Source organism: Centroberyx gerrardi, chromosome 9, assembly GCF_048128805.1.
Source record: "Centroberyx gerrardi isolate f3 chromosome 9, fCenGer3.hap1.cur.20231027, whole genome shotgun sequence".
NCBI classification, from domain to species: domain Eukaryota; kingdom Metazoa; phylum Chordata; class Actinopteri; order Beryciformes; family Berycidae; genus Centroberyx; species Centroberyx gerrardi.
The window spans coordinates 20,968,497-20,990,979 of record NC_136005.1 but is presented as its reverse complement, the minus strand read 5'-3'; the positions used below and the strand labels follow the sequence as shown (position 1 = coordinate 20,990,979).

Genomic DNA, 22,483 nt, shown 5'->3' with positions numbered 1-22,483 from the left:
ACAGGCTAAAATTTTTATGGATTAAGCCTATTCACTGTAGAACCTAGCAAGTTGTGTTTTAATTCAGCATGAAATTAGGGAAGGTGTTTATTTGTAGTCTAGGCAACAATGTTTTTGTAATTTATGATTGTTGATTTATGATTGTTGACAGTCTGACAGTTTGTGAGGATGGTTCTCACGCTTGTGAATGTGCTGTGTTTTTATGTAAAGCAGCAGGGGTAGTTGTGTTATAGCATGGTTTATGAAGGTTTAAACCCCCTCTCCATTTGCCATGTCATTCAGCAGAGCTGCCTGTCGCCAGTTGCTAAATCCTCTAAAAACATCTTCCTGCATTCGTAGGCCTACACTTCATATTTCTGTTTATTATTCCAGGCTTTTTAAATGAGAAATTGGGGCCTTCATGCTTTCGTTAGGCCTAAATCTGAAAAGCAACTTGAGACTAACAAACAAACAAACAAACAGACAGCACTAAGGATAACAAACCCCGAGGGCAGACGTCAAGATAGTAAGATAGAGAGCCAGAGCCACACAACTGATCACTCTGTCCTCCTTCTCTGTCAGAACAGACACTTCAACAGTGCTGAGACTGGCTGCTTGCAGAGGAAATGCTGACTCATTGTGGAAGGACTGAGTGACTGGCCAGTGGTTGCAGCATCTGTTCGGAAACAGAATAACAGGCTCTAGCCATAGGTTATCGCTCATGTTATCAGTCTGTTTATGAATTCAAACTTAAATAATATCTCCTCAGCTCATATTGGTATGATCTAAGTAAGATCTGGTCGCCACAGATTCCTGTCATTTTTTGGCTATTGACTCCATCAAAACACGCTGCTCTTTTTGCCCCTCTCCACTGCGGACCGGCTCAAAGGCATGTGCTGGCGTGGGTGTGAGTGAGGACTGAGGAGGATTGTTTCAAGCTCTGCCCAGCCTGTGTGATCAGGCCAGTCATCTCAGGCAGGGTGATGTTTGGCTGGCTCTGTGCATTCAGAGGGGGGTGGGGGGGGGGGTAGATCTTTGATGGAATCTGGTGTTTGTGTAATGTTGGGGAGCACAGAGTGAAATGGTGTTAGTGTGGGGGTGCTGCGCCGCCGGCGTGGTGAGTTAGCTGCTCTGATGGGAGATGGAGGGGGGGATAGGGGTGATGAGTTGTCTGAAAGGGTCCCTTTGTGCCCCCTCAGCCCATCTCTCTCTCTCTCTCTCTCTCTCTCTCTCTCTCTCTCTCTCTCTCTCTCTCTCTCTCTCTTACACACACACACACACACACACACACACACACACCTGCCAATCACTGCCACATGTGAGTCACCTTTGAGCCCAGACCAGCTTATGATCTAAGGCATGAACGCCTCATTCATGAGATGGACACGCTACAGTGTGTTGATATGGTGGGTCAGATAGATAAAGATCCCCTTTGGTCTACTCATTTGTTAAATTCATATTCGGTCCACCTTAAAAATCACCTATTCACATGCAGGGCTATTCTGCTGTCTGTCAGCAGTAGGATGAAACCCTGATTCCAACTCAGCAACCCCCCAAATGACAACCTGCCCTCCCCCATTCTCACATTGACCCCCTCCATGGCAGTGGGGGTGTGAAAAGACATACGCAGTGGAAGTGAATATATTTCCCTCTTGTCAGAGAAGGACGGACAGTTGATGACTTGGTAGATAAGGCTGTTGACCTAAGTTAAGTCGCCCCTGCTGTGTGCTGCCATCCCCTGTCTGGCACACCATGTCCTCTGCATTAACCCCATCAGCAGGGGAAAATCAACCACATAGCCGAACCTGAAACTCGGGGCGTATGTCATTGTCAACCAACTCTGAGCTGTGCAAACTTGAGTGTCTACATGACGCTATTTAGCATAGTGCTATACAATAATTATTTTAGCTGAGCCTAATCTTGGGCTTTAGATCCTTTTTTTTAAACTGTGAAATAAAAATCCATTGCTGCCATCTAGCCTAGACCATGGAACACAGCAATACGGGTGTATTGTGGTATGTGAAAATCCAATGGTTTTCATGTGTTATAAAGTTTTGTTTAGATCTTTTATTAAAAGTCTTTCCTTTTGTATCCGTGTACAAAGCCAAGGAAGGGTTGTCACTTGTTCATAGTGCTGCAAGAAGAGTCCAAACCTCAGAGTTCCACGGCTGCCACACAGAGTCGGGCCAACCCTGCTGTTTATTAGTCAGCCTCCAAGGAAAACAAACCTGCCTTTTTAGCCCAATTACCAGACAGAGAGAAAGGTTGGGGGTGGGGGCTAACAGCATCATGGTTGGAAGGGAAGCGAGCAAGGGAAAAGGGCTAAATCTAGTCCTGCTTTGTCATTAATTAAATTTAGCCTACACAGTGTGACATGGCTTGACACATGTTGGAAGCAAGTGGGCTATAATCTTATGGGGATCCTCTGATGCCCCCTAGAGGTTAATAGCCTCTGTCCCTCTACTGGAAAACACCACCCACTCTATAAGTCATGTTTCCAGTTGGAACTTCAGAAACCTCTTCTTTTGTTTTCCTGTTCATGCTACTATAAGGAAAAATTCATTCACAGTTAGGCCTTGGCCTGCATCAGGTTATAGTTCCTATTACCTCTTTTGCAGGGTATTCCTGATGGTGTGTGACGTGAGACTTGTGCAAGAGCCTCCTCACTTGCTGTGTGTGTGTGCATGCGTGTATATGTGTGCATGCGCGTGTGTGCGTGCATGCTCGTGTTATAGAGAGGGGTCTGGGCAGTGTTCCCGTGTCCATGCACAGCCCCCAGAGTAAAGTAAACACAGCGGCTCTTTTCTCATCCCAGCCGTCAGCAGGCTCTCCCCAGGCCCGCGCCAGAGACCACACACCCAGACCACACACACACACATACACACACTCACACTCATACACACACTCACACACACACTGCCCAGACCTCTCTGCAGATCCTTCCACACACTCGCATACACACAGACCACACAGCACCAGCTCGGGCCCCTCGCACGCAACCTAGCTGAGCTGTCATTCTGCCCAGCGTGTGTGTGTGTGTGTGTGTGAGTGTGTGTGTGTGTGTGTGTGTGTGTGTGTGTGTGTGTGTGTGGGGCGGGGGGGGGGGGGGGGGAGGCTATCTGTGTGTTTGTGCACGTGTATTTCCAAGATGGGGGGATAGGGTAGAAACACTCCTGGAAACATACGGATTCTAGTCAGAATTCCCTTACACAAAATAAGAGCCCAGTCCTCTGCCCCTCACCGCTCCCACTCCAAACATATGGGATTGATGAAGGACATACCAGGCGCTTGTTTTAGGCCTGTTAACCTCTTATCTTTTCCATGTCAGATCCACAGCCCCTCCATTTCCTCTGACAAGCACGGGGCAGCAGAGACAACACAAGGTAGATCCCCTTGGAGTTATCTCCCCATCTCTGGGATGTCAAGGCGAGGGGAGAGCCTGTGGCAGAACAGTTGCCGAACGGTCCTTCCTTGTGGAAGTTTCTAGGTCAATACATGTGTATCCCACCACTGCTTTTTTGCTGTGGTGTTTTTGTTGTGCCATTCTTTTCCCTCATAGAAATGTCTGAAATTTCAAACATAATCAAGGGAACCATTATTTAGAAAATAATGGCACATACTTCATGATATGTACTGACATTTGTAAAAGATTATTTACATTTTAATCATTTATATGACATGCTAATCCAGGGCAACTAACAATGAGGGGGCTAGTGGGAGTTCAGTTTCTTGCTGAACAGGACACTTTAACACGATAGATGGTTGTTCATGGCCACATTGGCTGCTGCAGGGATTGAACCTGTAACCTTAAGGTAACAGGAGGGTCTCTCTAACTAATAAGCCAGGCTACTAGTCAATTTTGATCCTCTTCAGTTTTGACTTCCCTTTTATAGTAAGCCTCTGTTGGCTCTTGAAAGTGTCATTGGACCCCTGTCTACACCTACTGTTAGTTAATGATCATAGAATGGTGCAACGGGTGTGTGGTGTCACCACCATGAACTTGTTGCAGGTCCGGTCCGTGTGAACTCCTGCATTGTTTGTGGAGAACGTGTTTTGGCTGTGTAGCAAAAGGGCGGAAGCCTTGCTCAAGCTGCTTTAGAGACTCTAGATTGGTCAGCCTTAGCAAGACCTGGCAGTAATTTATTAGCAAACATCTGTGCTGCTGAAATACATCCTTTCATTTTTTCATTTGGAATTGTTCCTTCTCTTCCTTTACTCAGCCCCAACATGAACTGATTTTCATGGGTGCTCCATCTCTGGTACCGTAAACGCATAGCTGATCTGTATTGTATTGTGTGGGCTTATGTGGAATGATTGGGGAGGCCAGGTTTATTTATCCTTCACTGTGAGGTTTACATTCTTCCTTTCCTCCCTGCTCTCTGTCTGCTCCTTCATACTTGGCTCCCTTCTCTATTTTTCCTATTATCTGAGAGATAACTACTGCAATGCATACATTGTTAGGAGGCCTTCAGGGTGGGAAATTAACACTAGCTGCCAGCCAAATGCTGGTAAAATTGTTGCAGTGGCCGGTAAGTTCATCTAACGCAGCCAACTGTTTTGGTAGGTAACTGACCATCCTGAACAGGACCTTGGTGGTCCTGTCCAGTTCTAAAAATCTAGTTGGCTGGTGAAGTAGTGGAAGTGGCTGGTGATTTTTTTTTTTTGGGAGATTCACCAGCCTGTTGACATAAAAGTTAGTTTCTGCCCTGAAGACCTTGTCAATGTAGTTTACCGCAGGAACTTCAGATACAATAGACTATCAGCGATTTGTGTAACCATTTGATTATGTTGATCTGTCAGTGTGTATAGTTCTGTGTTAATAACCTTGTCCTGTTCTGTACCCTCTATCTCCCTGTGGTTTTCCTGCTACAGGTGCTGATTCACCTTGTGTTCCTGCCTGCCTACGGCCACCATGTCTCGTGCCCGTCAGCCCCCCCTGGTCACGGGCATCTCCCCCAACGAGGGTGCGGCCTGGACCAAAGTCACCATCCGTGGAGAAAACCTGGGTACAGGCCCAGCCGACCTCATTGGTAATAAATTTATAACCAACCAACCACACGCACACAGCTTTTTGCAACTTGTTGGGAGTTTCTACATTCGTTTTGTTAACTACTGTACAGCATTAATTCATTTTCATAGAGAATGAAGACATTCATTCTTGTGTGATAACTGTGTTTAAAGTGCGTCCCCTTGATTTTTTAAAATTTTTATTTATTTATTGTTTTTGTAGCTGTCGGGCATGAGGGTAATTCTGGGTATGAGTTTAGGTTTACTACATGGCTTATTTCTGTATCAATTTTAGTACCTGTTGTGGTTTAAAAAACGTGCCTATTTGGATACATGTATATCTCTATCTATTGATCTATTGATATAGATATATAATGAGATGTCGAGAAATTATTATATAATTTACATTTGATTGTTTTCTGTAAATAACTCCAGATGTTGATTTTTTCTATTGTTTAGCCTACATCTTTGGGCAGCAACCGCTTTTGCTGGCGTAGAGGGCCGCTGGTGTTGAGTGTATGTAGAGGAAACACTGATTTATTTTTATTATTCAATTTCTGCTCAAGTATTTAGGATATTGTGTAACTTCAGTCATATTCTCTGATTTTATTAGCTTCTCCATCAACAAACCACAGTGGGCCCATGTTTAAAAATAGGCTGGTCTATAGTTTGTTTTTGTTTATATGATATGTATGAGGACAGGAGGCCTGATTCTTATTTTTCCTCTTTAGGAAAAGAATTTCATCATTTTTTACCGCTTTAATTTTCCCTTAATGAATCTAGTAAGTTGAGTAAAAAATTACCTTATATCTAAACTTTAGCGAGATAAAAACTAATTTTGTCAAACATTTTTGAGCATTGGAGTTTCAATATGTATATTTACATTTTTCTTTTTTATATCTGCACAATATTTAACTGTTTAATTTTAACTTGCCGTAACGCATACATGGATGTTTAAAAAAAAATTAAAACATGTTTTTGCTGCATTATACAAATGCTTTCATAATAAAAAAAAAAATTGCTTTGCTAATGCACAAAGAACTTTAGACTTTTTAAGAATTAAAAGTCTAATTGCTGTCATGTTCATTCTGCCTCGGTCGGGCAGAATGGTAGCCCATGTTAAGTTAATATTTGTTTGGTTTTTTTGGGTTCATTTTAATTTACTTTTTCTTTTGACCACCGATAACTTCCTTTATAAATAGCATTTTGGATTTGTCATAGGGAAACAATTGCAACAAACTGATGAAACAATTTTATCCCAATGGAGTTTTGTAAAGATAATATGCCTAAGAGATAGTTAACAGTTGCATCTTAATATATTCCTAAATATTTATTTTAAGAATAAACATAAAATGTAAACATAAAATCTTCTGTTGACACCAAGACAAATTAAATTATGTCCATTTTACCATTTCATTTTACAATTTGAAAGTTATCCTTTTGGAATTTATAGTACACATAGAAGAAAATGCCTAATGTTTAGAAGTTAAAAAGTAAAAAATAAAAAAATCGTTCTAAGATTGAGACATTTAACTTTTACGTCTTTCTGGAATAGAGAGATTTTGCAAATTGCTCTGCCTGCTCTTTTTGTAACACACACACTTAGTTTAGGTCCTACAAATATTTAGATTACTATGCCTAGATTGAGAAATTCAAGAGCTAATCAACACACACATAAATGTGAAAATATAGTTGTTTTTCTTCAAAGTCCAAGAGCCACACAGATGGACCGTGGATCTCCGTCTTGTTCCCATTATGTGTTTCGGCGTCATACTCTGCTTTTTCTATGTCGATATTTTCCCTCTTGTTCGCCAATTTCTCTTCTACCCTATTTCTCTGGTGCGAGTGGAGAGGGAGAAAGCAGTCCAGAAGACTCACACACTCTGCTCCATACTTGGCAAGCCTTGTTCTGACCAATGATATGGGTCTATTTCTGACCATGAATGTCCCTAGGGCCTGGAATTAGCCAATTAGATATGCACAAATGTGTGTGTGTGTGTGTGTGTGTGTGTATGTATTCAAACAAAGTGGCCAGCAGAGAACAGAGGCAGGAAATGGGCTCTAATGGGCGTATTATTCACGGTTTTATGGGCTATTTGTTGATCAACTCTCACAGGCTTTTATGATGTTTGATTATACACACGTGAAGCTTTTTAAATTCCCTTGGCTGGAAATGTCAAAGTAATCTCCGTCTCTCTCTTCCCCGTCTGTCTTCTGGTGTCCAAATAGTTTTCAAGAGGGTCTAAAAAGAGGACGACAGATGTAGGGAGAGAGTGCATAGTGTCAGTAATGAGCCACTTAGCAGTGAAGTGACACTCGTTAGGCTGTGGATAGGTTGATGGAGCTGAGTGAGAGGAAGGAAGGTCAGGGCCACCCACACCCACCGTGACCCCAACTTGAACTTTGACCCCCGGTGACAGGTTGACTAAACTCGCCGATAAAGACGCCAATGCTGTCAGAGTGAGCACCTCTTGCCTCAGATTGTCTTTGTTTTTCTGGGCTACAGCTTGTTTATTTGACCTGTCACTGTGTCCATATCTCTCACTGTCTCACCCTCTCGGTCCTTTCCCCTCTCTCCTCTCTCAGGTCTGTCGATCTGCGGCCATAACTGCCTGTTGACAGCCGAGTGGATGTCGGCCAGCAAGATAGTGTGCCGCGTGGGTCCTGCCAAAGACGACAAGGGAGAGATCATTGTCACCACCAAGTCCGGAGGTCACGGCACCTCCACGGTCTCATTCAAATTGCTCAAGCCGGACAAGATTGGTAAGACTCAAGCGAAAACAACACAACGGCACCATAGATCTAACAGGGCAGACATGATTCACTGTACAGTCACTAGCCTGGACAAGAAGAGTTAAGAGTGAATATTGCAACCAGCACTTTCCTATGGTACTGTATGATGTTAGGTGTATTTAATGTGCGTGTGTGCAAAATGTGTGTGTGTGTGCGTGCGTGCATGAGCCCATCTGGGATGTGTTGTAGAGCTCGGTGACATGTCATGTCATGCCTGCCCTGTCCCACAGGTATCCTGGACGCGTCTGCAGTGTGGGTGGATGAGATGAACTACTACGACATGAGGACTGACCGCAACAAAGGCATCTCCCCCCTCTCCCTGCGACCAAGCAATCCACTGGGCATTGAGATAGACAAGTACGGAACGAGAACATATGTATACTCGCACACACACGCACACACACAAAAATCCCTCAACACAATCACACAGCCGTAAACACACGCGCTCTAGTCATTGAGTCATGGTTTACATCCCTAAACAGAAACAAACTCTCCCCATGTGCAGGCATTTGAAATATTATGCCAACACAGCAATGTCGGAACAGCCTCTAACCGCTGCACATAGGGAGTGGAAACAAAATAATTGTGTATAAAGCAGAGAGAAAGACGATAGAAAGGGATTTGGAAAGAACTAAGACAGCGACCGACGCACATGTATACTCCTTCATAGCAGGCAGTTTGGTGCCGCCTCCCACGCGCCTGGCAGGGAGAGTAGAGGCTGTAATGTATAGTTTGTGTTGTCAAGTTCTGGCATTTCTGGCTTAGTGTTTGTTTGGTTTAGAGGGGCCGGGGGCAAGTGACCGCTCGTGGCCAGAGACTAGACCCCCGTAAACAGGCTGTTGCCCTCTGTACCATTCACCCACCTTCCAGGGTTGCACTAAAACATTCAGCATACTAAATCTACACCGTTCTATTTGACAATCATATATGAACACACCCTCAGCACACCTAACAGTGTCAGTGATGACTTGTTACAGAGAAGTATGAAGGCTTTTTTGAATAAAATAACCCTCCTGCTATTCAATAGGAGGAGCTGTTTAGTAGTTAATGGGCATCTATCCACTGTGTATTCTAACTGAGTGGTTGTGCACATCTTTGTGTGGTGATGTCACTGGCTGATTATTCAGCAGAGACGACTGAAGAGGAAGATTTCTGGTCAGAGAATCTCTTCCTCATGATGTCACCGATCTGTTCCCACTCATTTTGGTACACACGCTATAGACTCTGTTGGAGGTGTGACGCTTGAATGATAATGTAGGACTGCATTGGGTAGTCAGAGTTTGCGTAGAGACGACTACTGAATTTGGCGCGCTTGAGTAGTAAAAAGCTACGTCTGTGTCCGCCTCTGTGTTTTCTATCAGTAAAGCAGTATGTGGGAGCAGGCCTTGATAGTGTGCCAGCTATGGAGATGAGTGAATTACATTAGGGATAGAGTTTACTCTCATTCTTTCACAGTACTTGGGCTGATATCACCTGGCTTAGGCTGAAGAAACAAGGCCCACGAAGGAAACCAGTCAAGGACTATATTTGACAACCTTGACAATATTTCTTCACATAAATGCATGTTATGTGTTTTACATTTCTTAACGAAAGAAGAAAGTTTTCCTTGTTCAACATGAATCTCAGCACACAGCAAAAGCTAGTAATTTTTTTTTAAAGAGTTAATTAGCACTGATCTTTGATAATGAGGAAAGTTGCACATTCCCTCTGTTTATGTTGTTATATACCCTCATCTTTACCATGGCAACAACTCTACCTACAAAAATATAATTTTGCATCCATGAGCATGGTTGTGTGTGTACTTGCGTGCGTGTGTGTGTGTGTGTGTGTGTGTGTGTGTGTGTGTGTGTACGTCTCCAAGTGCATGCTTGTATATCCATTTGCTGTTGCATGGGCTATAATACTATGTGTGTATGTGTTGTGTTGGTTTGTGTTTGTGTGTGTGTGACTGCAGAGTGGGTGGTGGGGGGTTTGGTTTGTGTAGGCCATGGGTCATTAGTAGAGATCAAACCTCTCTAATGAGTACTGGGTCCTCCAGGGGCACCCAGGCGTCACACACTGCGCTTCCCACGCCAGGGCCTCCCAGCCTCTGTACCTCTTGGTGGCACGCTGCCCCCTGCTGGAAAACCTGATGCCAGCATCACATTCAACCTTTATAATTTATATAATTGCATTCTTTTGCCAAACCCTACTCACTCACAGCCAGTCATTAGGCTAATTATACATTTAGTGTGTTCTTTATTTTTGCTCCGCTACAGTTTGTAAATTGCACTGAACTGGTTGATCCTTTGGCTTCTGTATATTTGCATCTATTCAAGTAATGAGTGTACTTATGCTTAATAAAAGTATTCTTTCTGTGCAAGGAGGACTGCTTGCTTTTCCTGCTCTTCATCTGTGTTCATCTGTGTATCTGTCCTCTCACAGAGGTAAAATCCCGCAGAAAGACATGGAGCTGACATTTCCAGGAATGAGTGGAGACTTCACCAGTGAGAACTTCTCTGCTACCTGGTACCTCATAGAAAACCACTCAGGCACCAGGTAGGCTCCTCATCAAGACCGACCTCAACCAAGCGTCCCTCACAACTACCAATCACATTAACCCAGGGTTTGTGAAACATGTAAATGCTCTGTTTTGGGGCTTTCATCTTAATCTTATATTATCTTGTCCCAATCAGTTTGTTGACTCCAAATATTGCCGTCCCCACCCCCACATTCTGGCCCTTCTAATCTGCCATAACGCAGTGAGCCAGAGAAGGAGTTAGGTGTGTAAACGAGGCAGCCTGCTGACCCCAAAGCCCTGAGCCCAGTTCCTTGTCATGTTAGGACAGTGGAAAGTTATTTTGGACTCTCCTGGCTTCCTCTCCCTCCTGCTTAGCCTTCCAGTAACCCAGACCCCAGGATCCAGCATGGCCAGGGGCCTCTGTTTGGACCTCACTGGGTGACTGTTTCTTCCTGCTGAGGAAACCTCACTCAGGACACTGACACACAGACAAATGCACACACACTGACCACAAATGTGTGTGTGACTGTGTTTGTGTGCATAGGCGTGCATGCTTGTGTCTGCTGTGAATGAGTCCTAGTAGTTATCTTCATCACCAAGTAAATGGCAAAGTATTGTGAATCCCAAATATAATTCCATAGTCTTTCTTGTTGTTTCCCCAGTTTTGAGCATTTGCGGATGGCAGCCAGTAATCTGAAGAAGCAGGCCACTAAGAAGAATGAAGGTAGTCTGGCCTATGTGAAAGGAGGCCTCAGTACATTCTTTGAAGCCCAGGACGCTCTGGCAGGTGAGAAGGATTAACACATTTTTGGTCTTCTGTTAGGTTTTCAGCAAATGGGCTTTAATTAACACACATATTTCCGAACCATCACTCTTCAGCTCTGCTCAGAATAGAGCTCTTAAGTTTTAGAAAGTGTGTGTGTGTGTGTGTCTTGCGCGGTGCTTTTCCCCATATGCGGTTGAGCAGCGGTTGATTAAAGAGGCTCATTTGGGCGCCGTGTGAGAACCGTCCGCTTTGTACCACAGTAACACCAGCCAACCTCAACACGCCTAATTCACCTTCATTAAAATTAGATCAGCTCTCACCTGTCATTCACAGCAGCACAGTCCCTTTAAAGCCTGGGAGTGGGCAGATGTATTTAATTGTGCATGGATACACACACACACACACACACACACACACTCTCTGACCTTCAGATTTCAAGGTAGCAGAGACTGACTGACTGCTGTCGCTCTGCCAGGTAGCTCAAATCAATTGTTCGCTTCATCATTCATACTTTTGTCTGTTTACTCTCTGGTCCCCTCATGGCCACTCAGTTACTTCCCCTTACTATTTATATGTACACTTTTCTGCCTCCGTCATTATTATTATTGCTTTCCGTGTGTTTGTGCCCTGGTTGGGAGAGAGGCAATGTTTTCATTGTTAGTGCCTGAATCTAAATAAACGGAGCAGCCCAACACAATGCAGGCCAGAGTATTAGGACTGATAGTGCTGATAACAGGCCCAATATGAGCAATGGGAACAATGCACAGCCATTCTCACGTTCAGACTGAGCGTGCCTACTGTGTGCCCCACTGCATGTGAATGGGAAATGTACAGTCCCCAGTGATGGAGGAAGCGATGCACCATGGATGGACTGAAGTGACCTGTGACCCAGGAGAGCATGCTCAGGCTTTGTGATCTGTGTGACATACTGTAGGATTTACTTCACCCAATAGACGTGGGAGTTCATTCTTTAATTTCTTCTCTCCTGTCTTCTGATCATTCTGACTCATTACAGCTCTAGAACATCCATTCTTGGCCAGGCGTTGGCTCTGAGTCATAAAAAATCAAGTGGTAGCCCAGAATGGATAGCTCAAGTGGAGATATTCTGTATAGGTATGGTCCGCCAAACCGACATACCAGACGGCATGCTGCTAGCCAGCCAGCTCTAGACGGCTCTGCAATTGCTCACTGCCAGGCCTAGTTAGCACAGCTGTCTCAGAAACTGTGAATCCTTTCTTTGTCTCTCAGCGTTTGGCAGGTCTGTGTTGTTGTGAGTCATTCCAAATGAACCTCACCTGAGATATTGCTGCAAAAAATTGTAAGGAAATTAGCAAAACTGTGTGTATGTGTGCAGATGGGTGTTTGTGTGTTCTCCTTGGTCAGAATGTGCAGTGTTAAAAAGTTGGTGTTTAGCCTGTAGTGCGTCCAGAACTCTCAATCACCATTAAAAGCCATTTTTAGTCTCCTGTCCTGTTTATTTTCTATTCTGCCTGCATGTGAGAATTTTATTAATGGCTCTCATAAAAGTCAGAAGTTTTATTAATACGAGCGCACTGCTGACGGCCAGGTGGAAACAGGGAAGACAAGCCAAATCTGGAAAAAGAAATGAGGCGAATAGAAAATGTTTAGAGCAAATAGCAGGTCTCTGACTTCAGTATCCATGGGGTTTCTCCCTCTTTCTCTCTTTCTTGTCCACACTGGTTGTCTCCATCTCTTCATCTCCAGTATAGCTAGGCATCTCCAACAGAAACAGAGGGCTGGTGTGCACAACAAGATCCAATTTCTTTCTTTAATGACCTCTCTTTGTGTTCCCCGCTGTGCTTAAGCACACAGTTTAGACTTTTGGAGCAGCAAACCACAAATCTTGTTCGTTTCAGTGCTGTTAGGCTTAGTTAGCTAATGTCAGCCTTTGGCTAATGTGGAAACAAGAATGGGAGCTCTAGCCAGATGTTGGTCTGGGGCTGTATTCTTAAAGCTTCCTAAGTGTAGATCTGAAATAACTGATCAGGTTGCATGGCCTCACAAGCTTGAGCATGATTTAAGGGGTGAACTGGACCCAGAACAGTACTCCTATTCTTAGATACTATATAAGTGTTGGTCCTAGACATCTAAAGTAATCTGCTCTGCCTGACTGAGGCTTTGACCTAAAGAGACAGAAGAGATGCAACACTCTGCTGAAGTTACTCATGGTCTCAATGTCACAGGTCAGACACCCTAGATGTGAGGTCTTTACTCCTTGGTCAACCGGCCTAGTGACTGGGGGGTGGAAGGGTGGTGGGGCGTTGAGGGGCAAAGGCGGTTTAACAGGAAACAAGTGGTTCTGTAAACTCTCCATGTGAGCCACAGCAGACTGGTGAAAGAGATGGAAGGGGTTCGTCGTAGGGGCTGTTTGGTCAGGGAGCCCCAGTGACAAATTGAGCCATGCTCCTAGGGGTCTTCTGGGACCGGGCTTCTCCGGCTGATTGAATGACTGACAGACTGTCAGGGAGGCCAGGGCTGTTGCCACTAAAATGTTGAAATTTGAGGTTTTTTATTGTTGTGTGAAAAGGAAGTCTCCCAGTGATGCAGGAAACGGCACGGCTACCGTGTTCCAAAAATGACAGATTCCCAGGGCCTATTCCCCAAGCTCCCAGCCCCGGCAGGAGTCAAAACATCTCCAGCTTTAGAATCCAGGGACACTGTATTTTTATTCTTATTCATTTTTTTTTCCTCAACGGTTCCAGGAAGTGAAGCAGGAGCTGCAGCTCTTCCTCAGGTCCTGGCTGTGTGTTATCCGGACCCTGACCTAGTGTTTAGGTTAGCTGTGACGTCATCGCCCCTTCAGCAAGAGTGTGTGACAGACGCAGAGGACACACAGCTGGCAACAGGGCAAGGGGGGAGTGTAGAGACGAGAAGCAGACCTGCAGTGTGTGTGTGCGTGCGTGTGAGATTGTATATGTGTGATTTTGTCTGCCTGTGTGTTCAGCCCTATCAATCCCATGTTCTCCCATATACACTCTCAGGTCTCGTTGCTTTTGTCTTCATTTTTCAGAGTAACCTGCATCTGGCTGTGTTTTCTGACCACGCTGCCGGTTGATGAGCAGCGAGAGGTGCACGAAAGGGCCAGCAGTGTCCGTGCCGATTAGGCAATGGCATGTTTGAACAGTGTGTTTTAGGAATACCTCGGCCTCTGCCTTGAGGCTTCTGTCTGTCAGAATGGACCCACATATTTATTTACAGAACTCTCCCCCTTCTCTTTGCCTCCCACTCCTTCTGCTTTGTCCCAGCTCAGCTAACAGCCATTGTTTGTAGTGGAACAAATGTGGGAGAAGGAGGAAGGTAGGAAAGTGAAGAGAAGAGAAATGAGAGGATCGTCATCCTTTTTATTCCCCCCCTGTTTCTTTCTTCTCACTTCATTCTTCAGATATGCGCTTGGTGCATATTTGAAGCTCCCCACAAAAATGTACGAGAAGGTCTCCCAAACCTCCTCCACCTCTCCTCTACTCTGTCAATAAACCCACACTGCCCCTCTCAGCACCCAGCTGCCCCACTACTGCAGACCATTTATTTATTCATATGGGTAGCCACACCACTCTCTCTCTCTCTCTTTTTCTCTTTCTCGTTCTCTCATTTCTTCTTTTTCAATTTCTCCCAGTCTGGTGTAAAGCTGGTCATGCTAAGTGATGGGGACAAGCCGTCTGAGAGTTCCTCCCTCCTCCTCCCCCCTCAGCAGCAGCAATTTTTGGCATCCAGGCCTCCAGCTCTCCTCTCCCAAATATTATTTCTCAGACAGATGAAACATTTTGGATTTGCATTACCTCCGGGTCGAAGGGCTCAAAATGTCCCAGGACCACAAGACGGTGCTGAAACTGTTAGGTCATTCGTCAGGTGAATCGATCCAGTACACTGGGACAGGGTCAGGTTTTCGGTTGCGTGGGAACATGCACAAGGCGGGTAGGGTTCAACAGCAGCATCTGTGGGCGGAGACCCGCGGAGGTTATCTCCCATCTACCACTGGGGTAGGGGCTGTTTATTGTTTTACCTTCAGTTCCTGAAATTGAAAATGTTCCGGACTTTCGGAATTGCACATTAGTTACTCCGGAGTGTTTTATAACACACAGAGACCCTCAAATAATTCTGTCCAACCTTTTTTTTTCTCCACACTACTTACCCGGCCTATCTGCCTTCATGCCTACAGTTATCATTCATCATATTTTATTTCAGTGGATTTCACTGGATGTTATCGGTCCTAATGCTTCACAATATGCATAATACTGACTTTTGTTTCAGCAATCCACCAGAGGCTGGAGTCTGATGGCACGGAGAGAGTGGAGGGATCAATGACCCAACGTCTAGAAAACATCCTCAACAGTAAGCATCCTTTCATCTAGAATCCACCCCCAACAGAAATTCTAACCATAATGCTGTATTAGTGAAGGCGTGGCAGACGGCATTTATTATTCACGCTCCTCATGTGTTAATCTCTTAGAAGTTCAGTTATTGGGACATTTCCTCTAAAGTATCCCCTCAGCAATGGACAAAGTGATTATGAGGATAGGATTAGTCTGGTGCTCTGTGCTGCCCACCTTCAGCCTCTACCAATTATCACACACACTCATACACCATTCACACACCAAACACATACACACAGTGTATGTTCAGTCTCCTTTGTAGGTCTTGCCCCCATTGGAGAGCGGATCCCTCAGCGGATCCTGTGTCCCCACCCTCTCATCTCATACATGATAATGTGACTCCTCTAATGGAGGGTCAATAAGCAGGTCCTTTTCCCGGAGTCTAGAGTAAATAAACCTCCCAGCCGGACGCAGCTTTCATCCCCGCAGCCCCAGACATGTGGGCCCACAGCCCAGTGGGCCCAGGCCACCACTCGCCTCCTACCCCAAAAGCCTGTACGTCAAACACATAGCCCAATCAGCCAATCACAGAATGGCCCCACCAAATGTCAACCTCATGACAACTCGTCAGTCAGAGCGCAGAGCGGGGAGTGAGAAATGTGAAATGTTCCTCTGTTCGCTCTCACGCTGTTTTTCCTTTAGGGATGGAGGGGGTGTTCTTTTTTTGATTAAAAGAACTTCGTAGGGGTTTTTTTTCTTTCTGCCGGCATATCCGAGGCCACCCACGAAGCCAGGGTGTAGCGTGCAAAGGGTCCACCAAGCTGGCTGAGTGAGAGATAGCTGTCATCCTCTCCTTAGCAGCTCTGTCTCTCCACTCCTGCTCGCCTGTCTCTAGGTCAGATAGCATACAGTTCAGGAGGAAAACCAGAGACCTGTAATAAGAGGGAAATGTGGTATCGACGTTTATTTTTATAGTATCTCCCTTTCTCATTTTCTCCCACCTCTTTCACTCTCTCTTTCTCTCTCTGTCTTTCTCTTAGGAGCGAGCGATACTGCAGATACTCTGTTCCAGGAGGTCTTGGGGCGGAAGGACAAAGCTGACTCCACACGCAACGCGCTCAATGTCCTGCAGCGGTTCAAGTTTCTCTTCAACCTGCCACTCTACATTGAACGCAATATCCAGAAGGTGCAATACAACTACACACACTCACAGTCACACAGACACACACAAGGGGTATACAAAACTACAGAAACGCGTAGAAATGTGTGAATATCAAGTAATGAATAGAGCCACCCTTTGCCTTCAGAATGGCTTCAATTCTCCTTGTAACAAACAACTTCTGAGCTATGTGCATCTGTAATGCAGGCATCAACTATTTGGCTTCTTTGGAACTCCGTTAGTTGCCTCAACTCGCATACAAAGCAGTGATTATTAGGCCTCTATAAAGCTGGCATATATTGCTAAAGGGCATGCCTTTGTAATTTTGATTTTGTTACTTCAAAATGAAAGTCCTTTTACATACACCCTGTATGCATATTCGTTGCAAGGCACTTGGATATCTGTCACCCAGAGGGTGGTGCTAGAGAGGCTTAAATGCACAGTGCAAGTACAACAAACACAGTGTTTGGCATGTAATTTGCCTGTACTATCCAGTCATTGCAATATCAACTAAATTACCTTTTCTCTCTCTCAGGGAGATTATGATGTGGTGATCAATGACTATGAGAAAGCCAAATCTCTTTTTGGCAATACCGAGGTCCCTGTCTTCAAAAAAGGTAAATGTATTTCCCCCTGAGGGTTTTTAACCCAACAAATCTATAAAATATTGCTTTATCTCAGCAATGAAGACTCTCTTGGCTTTGTAAAATCTCTGAGTTGTGGTCTCACTGTGAATAACTGTGTGTTTGCCTGTTTCCCTGCTCTGTGTAGTGTATGCTGAGGTGGAGACGAGGATTGGAGCACTGAGGAGTCTCCTATTGGAGAAACTGCTGCAAACCCCGTCAACACTGCACGACCAGAAGAGATACATCAGGTCTCTTTACACATCGCCCGTACAATCCTATCTCATACAATCTTTGCACATTTCACACAGTTGTTATACATCTCATGTAGTCTTTATACATGTCATGCTTTACACGTCTCATGCAATCCTAACACATCTCATACAGTCTTTACAAATACACATTCACACATCTCCTATGTCTACACATTGCGTACAGTTTTTACATAATCACAAACAGTCTTTACACATTTCAGGCAATTTTTACACATTGGATGCAGTCTTGATACATCAAATACAGTCTTTCGTCGCACTTCCTTGGTTTCCATAACTGTCTGTCTGTCTCATCATTTACCTGCACCTCATCCTCTATCCACTTTCCTTGTTTTTTCTCTCTGCCTCTCACTTCCCTCTGGCTGTTCACTAATCCTGTCAGTGTTCTGCTGTCTCACTCTCTGTTTCTGTTTCTATTTTTTTCTCTTCCCCGTCTTTCTTTTCCCCTCTTTTTCCTCCATCCATCTATCCATCCATACTTGTGGTCTCGCCCGGTTTATTATTGTTAAGACCGACCTGTCAGGAACACAGAGACCAGCTTTCAACCACACGGCAACATCTTTCATCCTGCTGCATTAGGCATGGCTCTGAACGCCCACTCAGCTCCTGTTTACTCTTTACATAGAGTGTGGGAGCTGTGTGTTGTGTATTTATGTGTGTGTCGGGGGGGTGGGCGTTTGGGTGTGTATGTCTGTAAGTGTGCGTGTTTGTGTGTGTGTTTGCGCCTGTTTGTCTTTCTCAAAGTTTTGAAGGATGCCACCTAATGAGGAACAAATGAGCGGGTTCATCGGATGACAGTAGAGAGAGCCAAGCCGCAGCCCAGGGAGTGACTCATCTCACATCCCACAGATCACTGAGTGCCGCCCCGGAAATACACTTGGGGAGAGGGATGATTATGGGTGGGGATGGATAAGAGGGTGAAGTGTTTGTGGAGGTCTGGAGGTCTGATTTTAATTTCTTAGATGTCGTGTGTGTGTGTGTGTTTGCGCATGTGTAGGTACCTGTCTGACCTGCATGCTCCAGGAGACCCAGCATGGCAGTGCATCTACGCTCAGCACAAGTGGATCCTGCAGCTGATGCAAAACTGCAGAGAAGAGTTCATCAATGACCAGAGAGGTGACTAACACACACACACATGCAAGCATACATTTGAGCTGACTAATATTACACACAAAGTGAAAAGCCCCTATTTAGCATTTCCAATCAGGCTGGTGGATGTCATGTGAATCTGAAGGTGGCTTTGGGTAGAGAAAACCAGCTGCCTCTCCATCATACCAATACTCTGCCTACATTCCCCTCTCCCTCTCTAGCCCTTTCTGTCATCCCCCCTCTCCCCCTTCCCTGCCTGTTCTGCTTGAGGCCTGCGTGTTTATTTTTTCATGAATGTATGAATAAGATGAAAGTGAGGGAGCGTTGGCTTTGGATTTGGGTTTCAGGGCCTGACATGTTACCGCACACACACACACACACACACACACACACACACACTCACGGCTGCACAGATGGATTGGAACAATTAACCCCAATTAAGCTGTTTCTCTGTTAAATCAGCCAGCAGAAAAATGTGGATGTGAAACCGTCCGCTCAGGAAGAACAGCGATTCGCCAGCCATGCTTAGAGACACACACACGCACAGACACACACACACACTCATACGCGTACACTCGCTTACACACAGGCGCACACAAATACATACAGAGTGCATTGTGAGTGGGTGGCTGCTTCACATAGTGCAGCTGGAACATAAACATGTCTAATGCTAAGGGTAACAGTGGTTTCCGGGGCTCAAGTTGATGGATCTCGGCGCTGGTGTGCTCCCTGCCTTTCCATAGTTAAATACCATCTTGATTATCATGTCAGGGATGGCCCCTCTTGTCCACACATGCATTCCACCGCAGTGCAACACTAGAGTGAATCTTAAATTGCATGCGACTTCTTTGCTAATTGCTGGTTTGCAAAAAAGCGCATGCACGCAGACACATGCGCGCACACACACCCAGTGACACATATACATAAAGACAACAACGTACACATATACTAGAATGCACACACAAACGCACAATCCTTCTGTCTCTTTCTCTCTCCTTTCTGCTCTTTTTTTCTGCAGCAGCTGTCTCCTGTCCCCTCTCCTGTCGTACTGTACAGAGTGCCCCACCTCCTCACCCTCTCCCCACACACCCACCTGGTATCCATCCCCGCTCTCAGCTGCTCACCTCTCGCCCAAGTATGAAACCAGTGCCTCCTAAAACATCCCGCAACCCAAGCGGCCCCTTGAACAGCCACCATCAAAAACCACATCCACTATACTCCCCCACTCCCACCCACACCCCTCCTCTCATAGCCAGGACACCCCCTTCTGGTACCTCACAGCCATCTCCTCTGCTGGCGTCTCCTCTTCCCCCTTATATCACGTTTACCAGCACAGTCCATTCATAAGCCACTTTTCTCTGCTATTGTCAGCATCACACGTGGCAGGGATAATTGCTCTTTGATGGGCCGGCCATGTCTGCCATAACTGATGTAATTTTCTCTTTCATGTTGTGTATGCTGTGTTCCGGTCCAGAATATGAGGCTAGAGGCCATTCTGGCATAGCTATGATTCTGTTAATTACCCTCTAAATTGCCTTAAACGTGAAATAGACCCATCCATCTTTGTTTGAACAAAAGCCTGAATCTCAGTTTTCTTGTGAGGTAGCATAGCAGCGCAAGTTGCTTCCGTATGTCTAAACACTCCCATCGTGCTCTGGTATTGCAATCTGACTCTGCCCAATTCAATTATAAACTGTGGTACTCTTATTTCCTGAACAATGGTTCCTCTGCCAATGTCAATACAATTAGAAGCAAATTTTGTCTGTAGGAAAATAGCTTTGTCAGTGAACAATTAGAGGGATTCCAGTGTTCATACATTGCATTGGGCAACATGCGGTTGTGATTTGAAGCTCAGTGGGTACCACTCTGGTAATTATTACTCTTAAATTAGCATATTAATCAGATGTATGTGTGTGTGTGTGTGTGTGTGTGTGTGTATCAGTGTTAAAAATTATAGTCTATAGCATGAGAATGATACAGCATAATTATGTGTGGAGTAACTGTATTTGAATGGGAGAACGTTAGGTGTGTGTGTATGCGTGTGTATGTGTGCATGTGCGTGCATGCATATGTATATGTGTGTGTGTTTAGACAGAAAGCAGGCGTGTGTGGTCTGGGTTGCTGACCCCTTGGGGAACAGGAAGTCGTCCGACCTGCAGAGAAGTGTCAGACCAAAGGAGGAAGTGAGCAGAGCTGACACACACACACACAATGTCTTCAACACACACACGCACACACACAAAGAAGTTCATATATTTTAACTTCAAACTCAACTTCAAACTAGCTACAAACAACATAGCATAATGAATACTTGGAGCACACAAAGAAGTCTTACACGCCTGCACACTCAAACCCATACTGTACACACACACACACACACACACACAGTTGCTCATTCTGAGGACGCCAAGGGTTCACCCGACACCTGGATCAACAGCAGCTCTCATCCCTATAAAAAGAGAGGAAAACATCTCTAAGAATGAGACTGTACCGCTCTATATGGACTGTGTGTGTGTGTGTGTGTGTGTGTGTGTGTGTGTGTGTGTGTGTGTGTGTGTGTGTGTGTGTGTGTGTGTGTGTGTGTGTCAGCGTCTGCGCCTGTATCCGTGCTGTGGGAGAGCTCTGCTCTTCTGAGCTCTGAGAGGCTGTTTACTGGTTAATCTGACTCAATTTAGAATTTCCTTACATTTGGAGACAGGATTAGTGTGTTGTGTGCACAGCCAGCTTGACCACTCAGCATTTGCTTTTCTGCTTGGGGATTTCTCAACACACACCCATGCAGTTTGTGACTCACCAGTACACTCTCTCTGTGTGTCAGACACATGTTTTGGAAATGTGGCTCGTCCTTCTCCCTTTTACAAAAACGCTATGTAGGCGTGCGTGTACAGCCGCACAAACTGCACTTAAGTTTCATTTTCAGTGTAGTAAAAGTTTGATTCCCTCTCAACACTACATTGTTTCACTTTCACTTGAGTTTGCTCTCACCCCTTCTGCTAACTCTCCAAACCTTCTACCCCAAAGTTATCTCACTAGCCGAGAAGGATCAGGATAGGGGTGTGAGGTTGCATTAGGACTTGGACATTTGTCACTGCAACGCAGCTCCATATCGCCATCTAGTGGAACCTGGCTGCCTGGCTAATAATCAGACCAGGATTAGACATTACTGAGCCCAGTTTGGCCGATGTAAACCCAGATCACCCCTGGCCCTCACAAACCTCACAGCTCTCTCCCCTCACCCTGGAAACAACGGGACATTCTCTCAGCTGTTGGCCAGGGGAGAGATGGATCAAAAGACAAATAAAGAAAGGACGAGAGGGGCAAGGGAGGATTGTTTGGTGTGAAAGCCTGCTGAGCTTATTGAGGAATGTGGAATTATGAAAATGGTTTATTTGATTATTTGATATCTGAAGTATGTGTTTCTTTTTCTTGTGAGTTCATTTCTCATTTCTCCCTTTCCCGCCCCCCCCCCCTTCTCTCTCTTTCTGTTTCTCTCTCTCTCTTTCTTTATGTCTCTCAGTGGGTGTCGGAGCCATAGCTCTAGACCTGGAGGGGGATACCCGTCCATTGGCCCTCAGCAGGCTCAGCCACACTGCATCTTTGAAGAGAGGGGGCAGCCTGCGTACGCCACGCCCCAGCAGTATGTATCACTATAACACCGTTCTGCACATTATAATTCTCTCTCTCTAGTACTGTATTAAATACAGATAACCATTCACGACAGTGGCATGTTTTTTTAGGTAGAAGTCACACAAGCATCAACCAACTTTAGTCTGGTGCGCTGTACATCCATATATCAGGAAGTTAAATATTTTGTTCAGCGATTCTTAGTTACAACAACACTGTGCTACCACAGCACTTCAGTGTTAACAGGTGGATTTTTAAAGTCAATTCAGTACACCTTAGATGAGTGACCTAGATTTTTGTTTCTCAGTGGGTTTGTGTAATATGTGTGTGTGTGTGTGTG

The 22,483-nt window shown here is 45.1% G+C and overlaps 1 protein-coding gene across 1 annotated transcript in view; it reads left to right on the top strand.

Annotated features, from left to right (window-relative positions):
- exoc2 (exocyst complex component 2) overlaps window positions 1-22,483 on the top strand; it is a 35,612-nt gene that overhangs the window by 2,989 nt on the left and 10,140 nt on the right. Inside the window, exons 2-12 of the mRNA XM_071918410.2 lie at window positions 4,852-5,009; window positions 7,573-7,749; window positions 8,010-8,136; window positions 10,204-10,317; window positions 10,942-11,066; window positions 15,315-15,395; window positions 16,417-16,562; window positions 17,071-17,152; window positions 17,307-17,409; window positions 18,428-18,546; window positions 22,037-22,156. Of these exons, the coding sequence (XP_071774511.2) occupies window positions 4,892-5,009; window positions 7,573-7,749; window positions 8,010-8,136; window positions 10,204-10,317; window positions 10,942-11,066; window positions 15,315-15,395; window positions 16,417-16,562; window positions 17,071-17,152; window positions 17,307-17,409; window positions 18,428-18,546; window positions 22,037-22,156 (1,312 nt within the window). The 5' untranslated portion in view covers window positions 4,852-4,891. The remainder of the gene's footprint in view (window positions 1-4,851; window positions 5,010-7,572; window positions 7,750-8,009; window positions 8,137-10,203; window positions 10,318-10,941; window positions 11,067-15,314; window positions 15,396-16,416; window positions 16,563-17,070; window positions 17,153-17,306; window positions 17,410-18,427; window positions 18,547-22,036; window positions 22,157-22,483) is intronic.